General features: G+C 49.5%; 1 protein-coding gene across 1 annotated transcript in view; it reads right to left on the reverse strand.

Moving 5' to 3' along the window:
- HTRA1 (HtrA serine peptidase 1) overlaps nt 1-19434 on the reverse strand; it is a 52666-nt gene that overhangs the window by 17252 nt on the left and 15980 nt on the right. Inside the window, exons 2-3 of the mRNA XM_026494322.4 lie at nt 8826-8925; nt 8228-8432 (exon numbers count right to left, since the gene is read on the reverse strand). Coding sequence (XP_026350107.1) covers nt 8228-8432; nt 8826-8925 — 305 coding nt within the window. The remainder of the gene's footprint in view (nt 1-8227; nt 8433-8825; nt 8926-19434) is intronic.

A 19434-nucleotide genomic window follows, 5' to 3' on the forward strand; every position in this document is an offset into this window, starting at 1 on the left:
TCCTCCCTGTTTACAAACCCCACCATAATATTTAGTCTCCTTCAAGCTGGATCAAGAAACATGGGCATTTTGAAAATTCCCTTACTCTTGTTGTTTAAACCACAAAATGTCAACGGTTCTATACGGGAGCCCAGCGGCCAGTAACTACAAAATTTGTGGCACCCAGAGGAGGCAAATCACTGTCTCCACCAAGCGTAACTCTGGTCTTTGCATACGCCAGTCCCTTTGGTCCCTCCGCTTCCATCCAGTGACTTCAACTTCACGGACGTTGCTCCAAGAGTTTTTGGCCAATAAATGTTGATTAAAACAAATCGATGCATACGAAAGTGAAAAATGAAAGAATGAACAAACCAGACTTTAAAAGATCCTTCCCAAAGGGACGGGGGGTGGTCTCTCTCCGGTCCATTCAATGCACAACGTACAGCAACCACCCCATGTCTGTTGAACTGAACTGGCTCCTCGCTCCCCGTGACCACTTAGAGCCCCTGCTGTCCTGTATGCAGAGAAGCCCAGGATATACCTTTCCTTTCAGATTTATGCTTAAAATTTTTTACAGATGTATAATGTACCACCTCCTCAACATAAAAATAATCTGAGATGGTCAGTGGCACAGGGCCTATTATAATACATTAATTAACATATATTCATGGCATAAAATGGGGTCATAGAGAATATTCTAACCACAAATGGTTTCAATGAGCTGCCCTGTAGCCAAAGCAAAGAGGGAAATACCATGAGTCACACACTCTCCTTATCAGATTCTGGTGCCTTAAAGAACAAAAGTGACTCATTAATTAGCATGCGTATTAAATAATCAGTCCTCGATTCACCAGAATGTCTTATTTCTTCCTCACCATAGAAGGTGGTCATGATGACTTTAGGAAACCAGTTTTGGGAAATTGCATCTAAACTGTTATGGAAAGAGGTAACCAGTTCATTACAAAGCCTTTGCACCTTCAGACTCTCAGGAGACTGACTACATAAAAAACCAGAGCTTTCCAGAGTATATGACTAAGAATCCCCAAGAACAAGGCCAATAAGAAATGTAGACAAGATGCAGAGACGCCAGCTAACCAGAAACGTCGGCTTGGGTTCTGAAGGGCTCTAATAAACTCACTGAGAAATAAGTTTGCACTTGGTCCAAGGTCCAGGTCCTCCAGGCTTGCGCCCTAATCTTCCCCTCGGTTGGCTCTACCTGTCCTTCCTGTCCTTCCTGTCACCCCAAACGTAAGCTTCCCTGCCTACACTAACTGCAGAGGCCTCCCCAGCCCCCGGTGCTTTCTACCTCCTCTGTTCGTTCCTTTTCTGCACTTGTTACCGTATTTATCCCACTTTTCCTGTTTCCCATCCTAGACTCTCATCGCGGGGTCCCATGGCTCTCGTGCACGGCTCATACACGCTCAGCACCTAACACTGTGTTGGGCCAACAGAGACGCTCAGGAAATACAGAATCCAGGAACGAATAAAGAGCCATCAAAGAGAATGAACAAAGCAGACCTTAAAAGATCTTTCAGATTTGAAAGTGGATAATCATTTTCAAAACATCTTGGAATTCTACTGATAATGCAGAGAAATGAGCAAACATAAGGTTTCTCTGCTTAATCCAGCAAAAGCGAAGCAGCGGCAGCAGCAAAGAAACACAATTTGAGCACATGTGTGCACGCGCACACACATACACACCCGCCCCGAGAAAAAGAGAAAATGAAATCAGCCTCTCTGTGCTCTCCCCTTTGGTCACCAGGCGCTTGGGTCTTACGAGCGTCCTTGGCCTCCAGCGCGCTCAGCTTCTCTAGGACAAGGTGTTAATTGTCTTGCACTGGGGTTGGCCAACATCGTCTGGGAAAGGCCAAAGAGTAAGTACTTTCGGCTTCATGGGCCATGTGGTCTCCATCCTAAGGACTCAGCTCTGCTGATACAGGGCAAAAGCAGCCACAGACTCTAAATCATGGGCATGGCTGTGTTGCAATAAAACTTTATTTACAAAAGCAGACGGAGGGCCGGATTTGGCCTGCAAGCCGCAGCTGGCCAGCCCTGGACTCTCACACATTGTTACATACTCAGTAAACTGTCAAATGCAAGCAGCGTGTGTCTGTAAGTCCCCTCCCCCCTCAGCAAAGGAGACAGGAGACAGTCCGGATGGGGCACCTACCAATTCAGTCCCAACAACCTGGGAACTGCTTTGTCAGAACCATAAATAAGAGTCTTAATCCAATTCCCTGAAGACAGAGCGCCAACGTGAAAAAAGGCATTACCATATTAAGAGAAAAACATAGCCAAAGAATTTCCTTAACAATCAACTAAGTTCTTGAACGGGGGCCAGAGAACACACAAGGGCTCCGGTTTTGATAGTTGGGGGAACTGAAACATTTTCACATTCCAAACGGAGCTGCAATCAGAGTGGAAGGAGCCACGTCCCCATCGGCCTCTGGACAAAGGCGGTGCAGAGGAATGAGGGCCGGCCTCCACTTCGCTGCCTGGGTTTATATTACCTAATGAAATATAGATTCCCACCCCCTCCGAATGGTAAGAATCAATACAGTAACAGAAGCCTTGTAACATCAACAGGGGCCGTGGCGTCCTCAGCAAAGGCAACGGCAGGCAGCCCTCTAAGCTCTGCGACAGAGGCAGCGAGACCACAAAATGATCCGTACAGAGGGACTGGGGAAAAGAATCCAAAATGGAAAAACACAGAAACAAAATAAGAGGGTAACTATGGCAGTGCGATCCACTGCCCGGGCTCCCAGTTGCTTTACGAGGATGAGTGACAGACTCCAGAAGATGCGAGGCCATTCCAGCACAGGCTCTGCGTTATCTGATTCACTCTTGGACAGCTCACGCGGCTGAGTCAGTGCCTTCCGACAATCAGGTTGCCTAAGGAGAACTGGCCGGCGGGCGGCTGTGAGTCACGCCGAGCACCGCACCACCCCCGGCCCTCGCCACCGTCCCAGCCCACCTGGACCCTCCTCTCGGAGGACCCGGGGCAGAGTCACCCCGCACCGGGCCAGAGCTTGAGACACAGGCCTGGAGAAGACAGACGCTATTGAGCAGCGGCTGGGACCCGTGCTTGGAAGGCCCAGGGCTCCCCCACACCAACACCCCCTCCCCCGGCCCAGAGTGACCCCTGTCCTGAGCTTCACGGATCAGAGCTGGCGCCTCTTCCTGCCCCAGTGGCCACTCAGCAGTAAAAGGACCCTCTGTAAACAAAGCAGCCCCCCGCCCGGGAGTCTTCCTCTTCAGCCACTTCAAACGGGTTTGGCCTGTAGGTGGCAAGGGGCCCGAAGGTGGCCGGGGATGGACACAGGCCTGGGGGCGAGGGAATAAAAACACCTCACAGGCCTCAAGCTGGCGGCCTGCACACATTTCCCCGGTGGCTGGCGTCAGGGGGCAGGGCCCACAGGAAACCTCACTGCCTGGGCCGCGTCTGAGTTTCCCGAGACCACAGAGCTCCCGGAGCCCCCGCGAAGCCAGGTGGCCGTCCAAACCGGGTGAGCCCTGGCTGGGGGGTGCGGGGAGGAGGTAGAGTGGTGGCCCGCCCGCAGTGCCATCACGTCCTCAGCAGACAATGGGCCCCGGGCCAGCCCGCTCTGCCGGGCCTCGGAGCAGCGAGCAGAGGGCACGTGGACTCGTCCTGGGACCCTGCTGTCCCGCGCCGACCCCCTGACAAGTGCCTAAGACCGGCGTGTCCTTCACACCCCCGCAGGGCCAACTGAGAGCAACAAATAAGACGACGGTCAACGATGCTAACTAAGGACATGAGCAGAGTGAAATGTGACCGTCTGGGGCTGGGATGTGGGGAGCCGCCTTGGGTAGCGGGCTGGGGAAGGGCTGTCTAGGGCAGAATTTAGTGGGGGGCCCGAAGGATGGGAAGGCCAGCTCTGGAGACACCGTGGGGAGCCATGGCCAAGACCCCCAGGAAAGAAGCCCTGGGTGGGAGGCAAGAGAGGAGGGGTGGCCAAGCAGAGTGGGGGAGGGGCGGAAGGAGGAGGTAAGGCTGGAGTGGGGGAGGCGCCCCATCAGGCCAGGCCCCCGAGGCCCTGGGGAAGGAGCTAAGCTCTCTGTGTGAGAACAGCGGGAACTGTGTGAAGGGTAGACAGCACATGGTCCGAACTCGGCGCTTCCTCACCAACCGCTGGAAAACCGCGGTAACAAGAGTACTTTTCCCCCCTCTTACCTTCTTCAACATCCCCCCCGTATTTCTGCCCTGGAGTCGGGCCTAGAGAGACCAAATTGCTCTCCCTGTACCTCTCCCTCGATAGCCACCCTCTCTCCTTCTCTGCCCCTCTCCCTTGCCCTCTCTTTCCGAACTTCTCAGGGAAAAACTGCACAGACAAAAAGTGCTGCCTCCGGATAAAATTGTTAAATGTTCTGCAAACACGGCCCGTGTCATGTTGAACACATTTGGAAACAGTTTGTATCTGAGGCTGAACTAGTCTGCCCTCAAAGCTGCTTTCTATTAAAATGTTTGCATACACACTGTCCCTCCTGCCTGCAGCTGGCAGTCCCAGATGCGAAGCAAGCCCCAGGAAAGAGGAGGTGCAAATCCTAGGACAGAAGCAGAGAACGGGCTGTGGTTGGAGGGGACAAGCCTGCAGGGGGGGCACCTTCTTCCCCCAGCTTCGGGGGTGGGAGACAGGGGGACAGACCAGGCCGCTCTGCTGGCCAGCCTTCTTCTGAACACTCTCCAGTCTCAAAGCTCAGCAGGGAAAGTGAGTGCACATGTGTCTTCTCAGCAGCGAGAAGCAAAAACAGAGTTCTTTGGTCGCAAGCCCAGACATGTCGCTGGCAATCTCAAGCCAAGGGGGGTTCACTGGAGATGCGAGGGGAGTTCCAAGAATGGAAAGAAAAGTAGACAGAGCTGGTCAGAAAGGGTGGGAACTCAGCGTCCCGGGGGGGCGGGGGGGGGGGGAGCTCAGCAGCAGGGGCTCTACCAGCATTGCCCACCAGTGTTTGTGAGGGTGACCCCCACCCAGCTGCTCCTCCGAGGGGAGGGTCTGCTTGATCTACGGGTCTTGTGTCCATCCCCTGGCCCCGGAGGGTGGGGCACCGTGACTGCCGGTCCCACCAAGACTGTCCCATGGGGGACACGTAGCCCCCAAAGGAAATGCTAGCTGTTGTTCCCAGGAGATGGGGGGGGATTCGCTGGATGACAATGGGACAGTACAACAGGTGTCCATGGTAATTTCTATTCCTTAACAGTGTTGAAAGGTGCCTGGGTGGCTCGGTTGGTTAAGCATCCAACTCCTGTGCAGGTCAGTGCAGGTCACCATCTCAGGAACCTGGGATCGAGCCCCGCCAAGTCAGACTGTGTGCTCAGTGGGGAATCTGCTTCTCTCTCTGTGTCCTTCTCCCATGTCCCTCCCCCCACTTGCATGCACGCTCTCTCTCTCTTTCTAAAGTAAATAAATTTTTTAAAAAAGAATCCTTTTTTAAAAAAGTGTTAAGAACACCACACTCGGGAAGGACAATAGCTGTTGAAGTAACACAGAGCCTCCAAACGAAATCCTGATGATGGGGGAGGAAACGGGCCCAGGCTGGGAGCCACCAAGTTAGCCACTGAGCTCATGGACACAGCGGGCGGTCCCATCAATTTCCTTGGGTTATTAGAAAACAGTCCCGGGAGCCTGGGCCACAGCCTCACGTGGAAAGGCACCGTTTGGAATGATTTTCGATCCTCAGGCCCAATTTGTGTCGGTTCTGTTCTGCCTGCTCTGAGTTCTCCCCCACGGTTTCTCGCCTTTCGCTGTTCCTGAGAGTGACCCAACGCAAGGCCAGCTCACAGCCCGTCCACAGCCTGCAGTTTATTAAACCGTGTGCTCGGCGGATTTGGATTTGCTGGGAGGAGAGGCTCTTCCCAAACCGAGCCTCATTCCAAGCCCGTCTCCGCCCCCTCCTAAATAATCAATCATCAAACTAAGGGAACAAAAGGGAAAGAGCTGGAAGAGATGGTTTTACTCTCCCCACTTTCAACTACTATCAGCAAAAAAAAGCAGTTTAGTCAGTGGAAACCCGTCCCTTGTGTGGGTGTCTGCAATTTAATATCCATTCATTTCCGATTCCTTTTTGAAAAGCCACATTTAGTTCAACTTTTAAACGTTAAGCATCTTTTTCTTGAGCTAGAAACACCCCTCAAATACGGTCCTGCCGGCACTGGGCCGGACTCCTGGGGACAGCAAGGGCCGGGTCAGGAACACGGCGAAGCCGGTCCGTTGAGATTTTTCACATCCTGCCTGGACATGTCGGGGATGACACAAGGATACAGTCTCCACCTTGGCTCAAAATCTGAAAAGAATCTCCCCCTGGCCAGAGGCACATTACGTGCCCACGCATTCCAAACACAGAATTACTCAGTGGCAGCGGCTCACGCAGCATCCGGGCCAGCACCCTGCCTGCAGAGAGCCCCGCTGCTGGCTGCCTTCCAGGGCCTGGGGGGGAGCTGAAAAGTCCTGCATGTGGCCACAGGATGTGCTATTCTGGCTAGCCTCCTTCCGGTGAGACTACCACATCCTGGACACCTTTCTAGCGGCATGTTCCTAAACAGGCAAGCACCAGCCCTCCCGGGGGCTATTTAAAGTCCAGCCATCCCATCCCACCAGAAGGCCAGGTTCCATCCCTCCAGCGACGGCCCTGGCCTGGGGTACTTGGAGTCAGCAGCCTGGCTTGGCTTGGAAGGTTAGTTTCCCCGGAGCGTGGCTGTGTGACTTCGGGCAGGTTACTTAAGCTCTCTGAGCCCCCGTTTCGTCCTCCGTAAAATACGGATGATACAGCTATGTTGCTGATTAGGTGGGAGTTACAAGTGAACACAGAGGCTGGATCAGCATTGGAGCTCATCAAGCAGAAGTCCTTATGATTATGTCGTGACCAATAAACACATTTTCGAAGATAGCTGTTGCCAGAAATTCCACAGTTACCTAACAGAAATGATATCCGATTGAGACCTCACTAAAGGCCAGTTTCCTACACCCACTGCGGAGCCTGTTTCTGTCCTGATGCACAATACACAGACAGAAAACAGCCCGTGGGATACTACACTGGTCTGCCCGCACAGCCCACATCCAGGCAAGAGTGTACGCGGAGAGCTGCGTCAGAAGACCCCGGGTGGCTCTCAGTCTAGGATCTTTCCCTGCGCCAACAAGAAGACTCCAGCCTACCGGGAGTCTTCCTTCCTTGCAGAGGAAGGAATGACAAGGGCATGAAGAAACCAAAAAATGCAATCTCACTGCAGACCAAACCTCCTCCATCCACATATACCAACAAGTGGAAATTGCGGATGGTCGAGTAAGAATTGGATTTCATTTCAGATACGAAGCCTTCACTAAACAAACCCAACAGAGCCAAAATGACTGCAAGGAGAATATTTAAATAGAAAGCAAACCATTTTCAAACACAGCATTTCCCAGATTGAACTCACTATGTCTCAGTTTTGCCAAAAAAAAAAAAAAAAAAAGTTCTAAGCTCAGACGATTATCATTTGGAGTGCACACCCTTTGTGGGAGACCCCTGTGTGCATCTGCATATGAAAAGTTTTGAGAAGTTCTGTAAGAAAGAAATCCATTAGCTTTGCTTTAATTCAAGCTTTCCAAAACATTTTTAAGAATGGAGGATTGTTTTAAAACACATCTAGAGGGGCCCCTGGGTGGCTCAGCTGGTTAAGCGTCCAACTCGTGGTTTCAGCTCGGGTCATGATCGGGTCGTGGGATCGAGCCCTGTGAGTGGCTCTCTGCTCAGTGGGGGGTCTGCTTGGGCTTCTTTCTTTCCCTCTCCCTCTGCCTCCCCCGCCTCTCTCAAATGATAAATAAATCTTAAAAAAAAAACCACACGCATACATCCAGTAACCCTGCAAAAACCCAATTTGGAAGACCTGGTTTGTTTTTGAACCCATGAAATGCACAAATGAACAAAAACGAACACAAATGAACAAGAGTTGCGTCAGAAATGGGAGACTCAATGTTCACTGCTTACCTACTAATTTCTTTATAAACCTATTGCTTTCTTTTATAAAAATGTAAGCTTCTATTTTTAAAACTCTGATCTTATAGTCTGCTTATTAAAGAAGCTTCCATGAGCTCCCCCCACTTTCCCCCACCGCAGGCCACACTCAGTATCTCTTAAATGCTCTGCTGGGGTCCAGGCTCGACTGGTTCTCAGGAAATCGGGGTGCTCTGGGGCCCCTGACTTCTCCGGGTTTTGCCACCTGGGAACTCAGGTCTTCCGGAGGGAGCACGCGTACCTCGTGGTCAATTTTGATAAGGGCGATGTCTGCCTTCTCGTCCACGTCCTTGATTTTGGCTTCGTAGGTGGCACCGTTCTTCAGCTCGACCTTGACCCGATGCTTGTTGGTCACCACGTGGGCGTTCGTCACAATCAGTCCATCTTCGGACACGATAAAGCCAGACCCACTGGCCACCGGCACCTCCCTTTTAGAGAAAGGAAGCCTAGAACCCAGAGAAGAACCCAGTTAAGCCCACAGTACCTTCAGATCAACTCTTCCACACACCGATTCACTGGCTTTGTAACAGAAACATGCATCTAGGCGTTTACTTGACACGGCGGGTCTATTTCACACTAAAACAATGGAAGGCTACCGATCTTAGCAAGCATCGAAAAATTCCACTTACAAAATATTCTTAGGGACTCTCTTCAGAGCTAGAGGTTCTGAAATCATCTAGAAGGGTCAAGAATGTATGTTCCAACAGTCTAAAGGGAAAGCGTCCTAAGGGGGAAGAGTTATCTTCCCGTAGGGACATATTCAGTGGCTCTTGGACACTTCCAAGTGCCCCAGAGACAGCCCCACAGGGGCCGTGGGGAAACAAGGAGGCCGTCCTTACTTGCGAAACAGCTCGATGTGGACCACGGCAGGAGCGATCTTCTCCACCACGTCGGCGATGAAATTGTATTTGTGGCGCAAACTGTTGGGGTCTTCCTGCCCTGAGAACAGAGAGAAGACAGGACACGTCAAGACATTATGCTCTGTGCTCTGGTCTCCTGAGACAGGCACGGGTGAGAAGAAGCCAAAATACACACCCGGACCTCTGGAACCCCGGACAAGTGAGGACAAGACCCCAGACCTGTGCCCCGCAGCAAAGGTCCTCAGGGCTCTCAAGGGAACACCCACTCAGGTAAGAGGTGACACCATGCTCTGTTTCTTTCCTTCCAATGGTTTCGCTGCAAAAATACTGGGCCGGAGGCACCAGCTGATACCTGGACCTCCTAGCGGGTCCTCTGCAAAGGGGGTGGGGCAAGGGGTCACGGTCACAGCCACGGCACCACCCTCCACCACGCCCCTGCCAGTTCCCACAGCGCCACAGAGAAGCAGCCGCTCCCAACATGCCGCCGCCGCCGCCGCCGCCGCCACCACCACCACCACCACAACCAAGGGGAGGGCTGGGGTTGCTTTTGAGGAGATGCCCCCTAGACGGTACAGACGGCAGAGGCATTAAGGCAAAGAAAGGGATCCCATCTTCCCGCTGATCCCACAAGGTGAACAGAGGCCACCGTCTGTCCCCAGAGCAGTTTTCCACTACGACTTGTTTATTCCAATCCCCGGGGACATTCCAGGCCAGAAGGCACAAGAGGTGCCTTGATACCATTGGGGGGGGGGGGGAGAGAAAGAGAAATCAAATGACCATAATTTCTATACAAACATATACACATATAATTAGCGAACCCCCATTTCAAAGCTACTTTCAGACAAAGTCACCCCACATCCCAATGGAGGGCTCTCACCCAGCAAGGCCAAAAATTGGTTTCCACCAAGCAGATGCACACACCGTGGCATCTGGTTCAGAAATGAGCTACTGGAGACTCAGGTCCCAGGACACCCATTCTGTTGGCACAGGTGGTGGCAGGGGCCACTGTGGCCCCAGGAAGTGCAACCCGAGCCTGCCGCCCTGGCCCCAAATCCGTGCCACCTGCTGATATCCCTCAACACATCTGTCTCTGCCCTCACAGGCTAGAGAGGTTCTAGCCTAGTCTGCAGCAAGGAACCCACACACCCCTTCCTTTCGCTCTCCTTGTCTCCCTTGGACCAGTCACCGCCCTTGGGCCAGCCGCCTAGCCTTATGCTACACAAAGCAGGCTCCAGGGACCAGAGGCTCTGCCAGCTACCCCTTGGTCCTCTGCAGACACAGGCAGACAGCTTTCAGAAACCTTTAGAGCAATTTGAGAGAGTAATCTTCTATCCATTGCATCGAAAAAATTTAAATTGGGGCTTATATTTTGTGTCTTTCTTATGACATTTCGGTAGGCATTCATTTTTGGCATATTTTAATTGGTCCATAATGGATAGGAAATACAGGAAAAGAGGTCTGTTCCTTCACCACAGATGGTCTAAGGAGCCCTGATCTGTCCCCCACACCTGTCACTCCCTGTCACAGCTCACTCAGAGGGATTCACAACACGACTTTGCAGTTTAAAAAGAAACCACTGGCCTACGACACTGCCCCTTAATTCACCTAAGGGCCTGTGTTCCCCACCCTGAACACACATGCACAAACACACACTCGCAGGAGCACAAACCCACACCCACACTTACACTCTCAGCCGTGAGCATGCACACTCACACTGACCCACTCACACATACAGCCTCCGTCTCACATACACGTGCATATATATACTCTCACACTCACCGGCTCACATACACACTCATGCACACGCATGTGCACACACACACATATGCAGACTCACATATGCATACTCTTACACACACGTACATGCACTCACACCCAACCACAGCGGCACACACCCACACTCATACACACACCTACACACACGCACACGCACACAGAGACTCACACCCCTATTGAGGGAGGGCTGCAGCCACTGCCCGGGCTCGGGGCCGGCCGTCAAAGCTGGGACCCTTTCAAGTCCTGGGTGGCCCTCAGAGCTGCATATCCACAAGCTTCCCTGGCGGCCCCACAGCACCTGTCCGGACTGTTTCCTCGGTCCCTGCCACGGCTGTGTGTCCCCACCAGAGACATCGGCCATGCGAGCCATACCACTGGGCCCCAGGACATCTAGGGGACGAGCCTGCCTCTCCCAAGCCTTCCCTCTGGGAAGTGAGAGACCATGGACAAGCACAGGGCCCCTCCCGGCCCTGGCTACCAGGCTCTGAACTGCTCTGCTTCAGGGGTGGAACTGCATTGCAGAGCATTGCAGAGCATGCTTTTCCAAGGTCGGAAAAAGATCTGCACCTATTAGGCAAGGAAAACTCATTCAACAAGTTCACGGTAGCATCATTTTGTTGTTTTTGCTTTCAAAGCCCTTTCATACGGCACCTATTTTTATTTCCCCCCTCCCTAAGGATGAGGAAAATCAGATATTGGGCTCGTATTATATTTAGGGAAACTGAGGCTCACAGACCCTCAAGGACTTCTCATAGACCCTAAATTTTCTTAATAGAGGGAAGAGATGACGGGAAAATCTGGGCAGATCTACAACTTTTCCTCTTAATCTTGGCCCCACACTATCTGCCGCCCTCCCAGGTTTCTAGGTGGTTGCTATTGGTCTGTCTCCCCAAGTGCTCCGAAGGGAGCTATAAAGAAGGGGATAGAAACATTCCTTCTGGCCACAGAACCTGGCGAACATCACCCAGAGACAGCTGTAAACACGCATCTGGGCTTCCTCAGACCAGCTTCCCGGGAAAGACCAAAAGGAGGTTTAACACCCAAAGGCCAGCACCCCGCAGGGCAGCATGGAGTTGCAGAGGCCCTCCCAAGTAGGGCAGTCACCAGGGTCTTGCCACTGGGGCCCGTTAACTCACTTCCTCTTTCTGACTTGCCAAAGCAGGCATGGGAGAATTTGCCCACAGCAGGAGTAAAAAGGAACATGGGTTTTTCCAGCTAATGTGAGAACCACTTGCTTTCTCACACAAACTAGCGAGAGAGGCTCCAGGAACTGTGCTCCCGGGAAAAGCAATATGGAGAGCAGGGAGGACACCGGCCTGGGCACCAGAAGGCCCAGGTCCTGTCCTGTCTGCTGGGTGGCCTCCATTTCCCCATCTGTAAAATGGGGCCAGGTGCCTCTAGAATGAGCTGCAAAGTCCAACCTGTCCAGCTCCAGCATTCTATGATCTAATCCCCTCTCTCCCCCTCACCCCAACAAGCTGCAGCAAGATAAAGAGCTTGTGGAATTTGAGACTGGGCACAGGACTCTCCAAACTCTGCAGATGAGTAAACAGAAAGGAGAAGTGGGAGGACAGACCATAATGCAAAGCCCAACTGACAAGCCTTAATTGTGTGGCTTAGATGAAAAAGCAACCAGTGACCTCCATTACCATCACTGAGTGGACCAGCAGCGACGGGAAAATGAAATAGAGCAGAAACAATGAACATAAGGAACACCAACTAATTGTTCAAACATGGGCAAGATGTCAAACCAAAGAAGAAGTGTTTGGCTTCTCAAAATGCTATTTCAGAACGAGCAATAAATGTGTCTCTAAGAGCAGCATGGCTCCGTGTCAGAGTCCCGCTCCATGTGAAAGGTTGTCCATCAAATGAGAGGAGGCTGCCACTGCCCCCTGGTCTTCACAATCCCTGGCTGCCTCCATTTGCTCTGATCTCAACTGCCAGCCAACTGTCTTCCTTCCAGAGGGGTCAACCGAGGTGGAGAATCCCCAGAGGTGGACCCAGGCTGGCTCTGCCACAACCCGGTGTCTAAGTGATGCAGACGGATGGAGGGTTGGAGTGTCCAGGCCACTGAGTATGGGGCAAATGGCTAAGAGCACAGGAGTGGTCTCAGACAGATCAGAGTGTGACATTCCGCACAACACTTATCTGCTGTGTGACTTAAGTATGTCACCTCAGTCCTCCAAGAGTTATCCCCTTGTCCATAAAATGTGATGACAGTAACATCTTCCTCAAAGTGGTTTTGATGCTGATTTTATGAGTTACTCTAGATAACGTGCTTGGCCAAGTCATGGCATACAGTTTAAAATTAAAAATAAAAAGAGAACAGATAAAGGTGCTTCTCAGTAGGCAGCTCTGGACAGGTGTGAGCGTGACACACCCCAGTGGTACAGCAGGGAGGGAACTCCTCTCCCTACTTTGGCAAATTTGTGTAGGTCCTGGAAACTCCTCCTAACAGGACCATCATGGGCACCCCTGCAGAGGCAGAGACCAAGGGGAAGCAGGGTGGCAGGCCAATTTTTCTGGCTTTGATGTTTACCTGTGCTCCCCTGTGTACAAGGCTAACCCACAGCCACTGCAGAAGGGAAAGAGGGAGCTGGGTCAACAGGATAATCTAACCTGAACTGCAGCCCATCTGTACTCTAAAACTCACAAGGAGCCACCGAACTGCCTCAGAAGACAAATATAACTCCCTCTATAAAGTGAGGGCCTCGTAGGCCAAAGCAATGTGGCAGAAGGTAATGAAAATGAAAAGCCTCACACAGGGTCAAGGCTGGCCCTTCTAACAGTTCTAATCGCTCCATTATTGTACAGAAAGCTGGAACTGACTGAAGTTCAGTAATAGCCCACCATTTACAGAAAGCTGGTGATTCCGAATTCAGAAAGGCGGAGGGAAGGTGTTTTTTACATTCCTGATTAATGAAAAAAACAGAAAAGATAAAATGACCAACATCTTGAATCAAAGAGGAAGCATCACTATAGAGCCTACAGACATTAAAAGTATGATACGGAAATATTCTGGACAAATTTCTGCACATAAATTCTACAGCTTAGATGAAATGGACAGACTTCTTTAAAAGACATAATTTACCAAAGCTCATTCAAGAAAACATAGATAACCCGAATAAGAAATTGTCTTTGCAGTTAAAAACCTTTCCACAAAGAAAGTTTCAGGCTCGTGACTTCATGGGTGAATTCTACCAAACACTTAAGAAAGAAAAAGTTCTAATACTTCACAAACTCTTCCCAAAAATAGAATAGGGAAAACACTACCTAACTTATTTTATGAACCCAGCATTACTCTAACATAAAAGCCAGACAAAAGACATTATAAGAAAACTACAGACAAATATCCAACATGAACACACATCAAATGTCCTTAAAATGTTTAGCAAACAGAACTCAGCAATTTAGGGGAAAAATAAAAGAACTCAACAATTTAACAAAAAGAATAATATATCGTGACCAGGTGGGGTTTATTCCAGGAAAGGATAAATAAGGTTTAACATTGGGCGCCTGGGTGGCTCAGTCAGTTGAGTGTCCATGCCTGGTTTTGGCTCAGGTCCTGAACTCATGGGTTGTGGGTCAACCCCTGCATCAGGCTTTGCGCTCAGCAGGAGTCTGCTTGGATATTCTCTCTCTCCCCCTCCCCCGCGCACGCGCGCACACTCTCTCTCTCTCAAATAAATAAATCTTTAAAATAAATAAATAGATAAGGTTTAACATTAGAATACTAAGAAAACCCAAATGATTATCCCATAGAAGCAAAAAGATGTGACAAAAATTGAACACCTATTCACAATAAAAACACTCAGCGAACTAGAAAGAGAACTTCCTCAACCCAATAAAAGGGATCAATAAAAAACCTAAAACTAATATCATACTTCATAGTGAAAGACTGAATACTTTCTCTCTAAAAACGAGAACAAGACCAGGACATTCCACTCTTACCACTTCTATTCAGTGTTTTACCGATGTCCTGGTTGGAATAATTAAGGTAGAAGAAGAAATCAAAGGCATAAAGATTAGAAAGGAGAACATAAAACTGCTAGTATTTGAAGATGACACAACAGCGCATGTGGAAGTTGCTTAGGAATCTGTAAATATACTGGTGGAATAAGTGAGTTTGTCAATGTCACGGGCGAACAGGTCAACATACACAACTGTATTTCTATGTATTAATAATAAACCACTGGAAATTGAAAATTTTAAAATACCAATTATAATAGCGTCAAAAATACTTAATAGGTAGGTAAATATTTAATGAAGTATGTGCAAAACACGACTGAAATAAGTTTTATTTTATTATTATTTTTTTTTTTTAAAGATTTTATTTATTTATTCAACAGAGATAGAGACAGCCAGCGAGAGAGGGAACACAAGCAGGGGGAGTGGGAGAGGAAGAAGCAGGCTCATAGCGGAGGAGCCTGATGTGGGACTCGATCCCATAACGCCGGGATCACGCCCTGAGCCGAAGGCAGACGCTTAACCGCTGTGCCACCCAGGCGCCCCTATTTTATTATTTTTTAATTTAAATTTTAGGTAGTTAACATACAGTCCAACATTGGTTTCTGGAGTAGAATTCAGTGATTCATCACTTACATATAGCATCCGGTGCTCATCACAGCAAGTGCCCGCTGTAATACCCATCACCCATCTAGCCCATCCCCTGCCCACCTCCCTCCATCAGCCCTCAGTTTGTTTTCCATCATTAAGCGTCTCTTATGGTTTGTTTCCTCTCTCCTTTTTGCTGAAATAAATTTTAAAAGACCTAGGTAAATCAAAAGATACACCATACTCATGAGTCAGAAGACTCACTATGTCAAGCCATCAATTCTCCCAAAATTGACCTACAGATTCAGCATACTCCCCATGCAAATCCCGGCAGGTGTTTGTGTAGAAATTGATAAGCTATTTCGGAAGGTTATATGGAAAGCAAAAAAACCTAGGATATTCTAAATAATTCTCAAAAAGAGAAAATCAAATGACTTATGCCACGTGATTTTATTTTAAACTGAAAAATTCTGAATAACTAGGATTAGTAGCTTGATGAGTCACAACATTTTACGGGACAGGCCTTTCCAGTCATCTAATAAATATTTATCATTACCGATTTTTAACACAACAAATGACCCATTAAGAGTAGCCAACATTTCCTATAATTTAATGAGTTTTAAAATTGCCAGGATTTCATCCAAAAATAATAAATGATTCCTGTCTCCTCTTTATAAACTACTAGGAAAGCACACGACTCCATAAATGTTACTTCCTTGGAGCCCATGTCCCCCGGAGTTTTACAGATACAACTTCTTAACTCCTTTCAACAACTTCCTTACAGGAGGAAAGAGAGATACACACAGCGTTGCTGAGTTTCATTAATCAGTATCAGAATTAGCATAACAGACACTTCCATTATTAAGTGTTTGCCAAAAAGAGCCAGGCACTAAGTTAAGTATTTGACATACATTATCACAGTGCCGAAAATGTGTGGCAGTGAAAATGAAAATCACAATGTGGGGACTAGGAACCAACAGACAGACTTTTATTTGTGTTTCTAGGCAAAGATTAAACACAAAATCGGGTATGTGCTTTAAAAACATCAAAGGGTGTGCTTTTTTAAATATTTAAGGTAAAAATGTCAGGCAAAGATTAGATGTGGGGCAGGGAGAAGAAAGAAGTAAGTGTTTACGGTCCTAATGCCGTGGTTCTCAAACTCTGCCCCAAGGCACCCTGGAGCGCCACGGCAAACGCACAGGATAGTTCAAGTTTTCTGCGGAAACACAGTGATACTTGATATCTGCTGGACATCAGTTTCAAGATCAGATTGCACTATAATCCTTCAGATGATTTCCTTTGTCACTTTGGATTCTGGTGGTCACGGTGATTCAAAGCAAGAACTGTACAAAAATCAATGTTGAACTTGGAAATGGGGGTGACAGTGTCCAATCTGATTCCAAGCCTGAAGAGGCTCTATGGCACCCAGCAGTACACCTAGCCCATTAATAAACAGGTGCGGTTATTGAATAACAAAATTACAATACCATTTTTCCTTGATTTTCTTTTCAAGTGACGATTATACTGTAAAGGCACAAACATTTATTCAGGTGTTGGGACCTAATTACTTGATGAATAGAACCATTAGGTATTTCTTCTGGCCTAGGGGGTACCACGAAAAAATTCCTGGGACACTAAGCGTGTCACAAGCCATGAAAATCCTCTGCCTGATGTCCCCTGGGCTCCCTTCACCAGAGGACCCTGAATCCCCACACAGTGGCAGTAATTCAGAGCAAAGGTAGGTTTACAGTGAAGGCTGAAAGGAAACACTGGCCCTGTGAGGGGCCCTAGCAAAGTGTTCAGTTGTCGGACACTTTTTGGAAAATAGTTAATAAATAACACCAAAAATATTTATAAAAATATTTGAACGGCAGGTGGCTGAGGCCACTGTCTCCTTCCCTCTGCCACACATCTCCAGTCCTATCAGAGCAGCTGTAGCATTTGGGGATGTGGCTCAAAGTCAAACTGTAGAATCGTTTTGCTTGGGTTTCATTAGATACACTTATGTGCTTTGAAGTCACTTCTGCATTTCTATCCCGGTACAGAAGTGGTTTCCAGGGACACTCCCACTCTCCCATCCTGCCAGCTCCCTAGTGCAAGCCCGAGGTTGTATGGGATATGGTGATCTGGCCTGGAAGTATATGGTAGTGGAGAAATATGCCCAGAGGAAAGACTAAATAACAACAACAACAACAACAATAATAATAATTCATTCTATTCTCTCCACAGGAAACATTACAAACTCACTGTCATATGAAAACGTGATCAGAGAGTCTATAGCTAAAAAATATAGAGGGGAGGGAAGGTATTTTAAAGGTGAAGGTGTATTTGGCAGTTAATGACAACATCATGATATTTGTCTGGGTTTTGGGGTCTGTAGTGTTTTCTCACTTTAAAAAACCATGCAATTTGTGGCGGTTTGCTTTTTCAATCTAAATAAAGATCATGTCCATGCCTAATGTTGTATTTATAATTTTGAATTCTTTTTCTTAAAGAGGTTCCCCCAAATTGTACAAGTTTCAGATCCCGTAAAACCCAGACCTGCCAGCAGGAAGGCGGGAGTGCCAATCCTACCCAAGTAGCAGGCCCGAGTCCCACGCATTCCCGGCTCCCAGGCCCCTCTGGAGCTTGTGACCGGCTCTCAGTGTAAGGGGTGGGGGTGGGGGCACCTCGGAGCTGCACCTATAGGATTCACGGTCCCAGCTGCCAGGACTCTCAGTCCCCGAGCAGAGAGCATGGCCGGCATGGGAGGCATCTGCTGTAGAAGGACCCAGGGAGCCCTGCAGGGCCTCCAGGGCAGTCCCAGGAAAGCCCCAGGGCCGCACCAGTGGGGGCAGCTGCCTCAGACCTGGCTCCAGAATCCTAACAATGGGTCCTGGATGCCCTGCCCCTGTCCTCGGCTCCACACTTGTGCCTCCTCCAGGCAGACCTGCCCCCCCCCCATCTGACGCTCGGAGTGTCAGGGATGGACGGAGGGCCGCGCTGAGCTCTAACCCCAGTAGGTTCCTAGCAGGGTCAGCAAGGCTGGGAAAGGTCCCAAGGCTCCCACTAGTGCCAGGATGACTCCCGAGCCAGATTGGCCTCAAATCCTGATTCTGCCCCTTTACAGCCGTGTGACTTCGGGCAGCGACCCTGTCTGAGCCTCAGTCTCCCGTTCTGCAGCAGGAAGATAACACCACCTCCTCCAGGCGGTTGTGAGTCCTAAGGGAGAGAACGCGTACAACGCCTGCGCTCACACCATCACCTCCCAGCTCGCAGCAGGTGCGCCACTGCCCGGGTGTATTTCAGCGCCTCCGAGTGCCTCTTCCCACAATTCCAAGCCTTCTCAGAATCCCATTTCTGCATTCTAATTCAGGCACACCTGGTCCACTTTCAGGTGTCTCCCCCGAAATGACAGTTACCCCCTGGGGCACATGAACTTACTGCAGGATCCCCCTGCTGGTCTCCATCTCCTGAGCACAGCTCCCTCCCCCAGAGTCCCCAACTCTCTATCCCAGGACTTCTTGATGTGTACTCTCCCCCGCGACAAACCTCTCACTGCCTCCAAAACCACCACGCGCCAGCCCACCTCCTTGCACTCGCGCTGTTTGTCTTCCTGCCTGGAATTCTTACTCTCCCAGACAGCTAGTCAAGTCCCACCCAATCCGCAATGTCGGCGATCAAGTAATAACACCGCACTCGTACTCATTTATTTAGCATCTACTCTGTGTCAAGCACAACGCCAGGCACTCAGGAAGCACCGCCTCTCATTATTCCTGCAAGCCTGTAAGGTGGATCTTAGGCCCAGTCTATGGAAAGATGGAGAAATGAAGGGTCTGAGAAGTAAGGCAGAGAAGTGGAGCATGTGACTCATGCCCCCAGAGCTGGCAGGTGGCACAGGTGGGAGGCTAGCCCCTCTGCTCTGCAGCTCTAGCCTCCCTTCCAGGTCCTTTACTCAGCCTCCAGCCCCCTGTAGCCCCCACGGTTGTAGGAAAATGCTTCCCACTTCCGTGCCTGAGAGCTCAGGGCCAGAGCTCAGGATTCACAGTCCAACCTTGGCTTCCAACGAGAACAATCGCGCCTTCCAATTTCCCAACAGAATCGAGAAGTAGAGCTAATTTGGAAAACAGAACACAGTGTATTCGAGGGAAAAGAAATGAATCCCCCTTTATTCACAGGGAACAGCATGTTCCCGAAATTCAAATCAGTTGCAAGAGCAGACTGATCAAATCACTGGCATTTTAATGCACTGTCCTACATTCAGGACAGGACAGATGAT

This window comes from Ursus arctos, unplaced genomic scaffold, assembly GCF_023065955.2.
Source record: "Ursus arctos isolate Adak ecotype North America unplaced genomic scaffold, UrsArc2.0 scaffold_7, whole genome shotgun sequence".
Taxonomy (NCBI): domain Eukaryota; kingdom Metazoa; phylum Chordata; class Mammalia; order Carnivora; family Ursidae; genus Ursus; species Ursus arctos.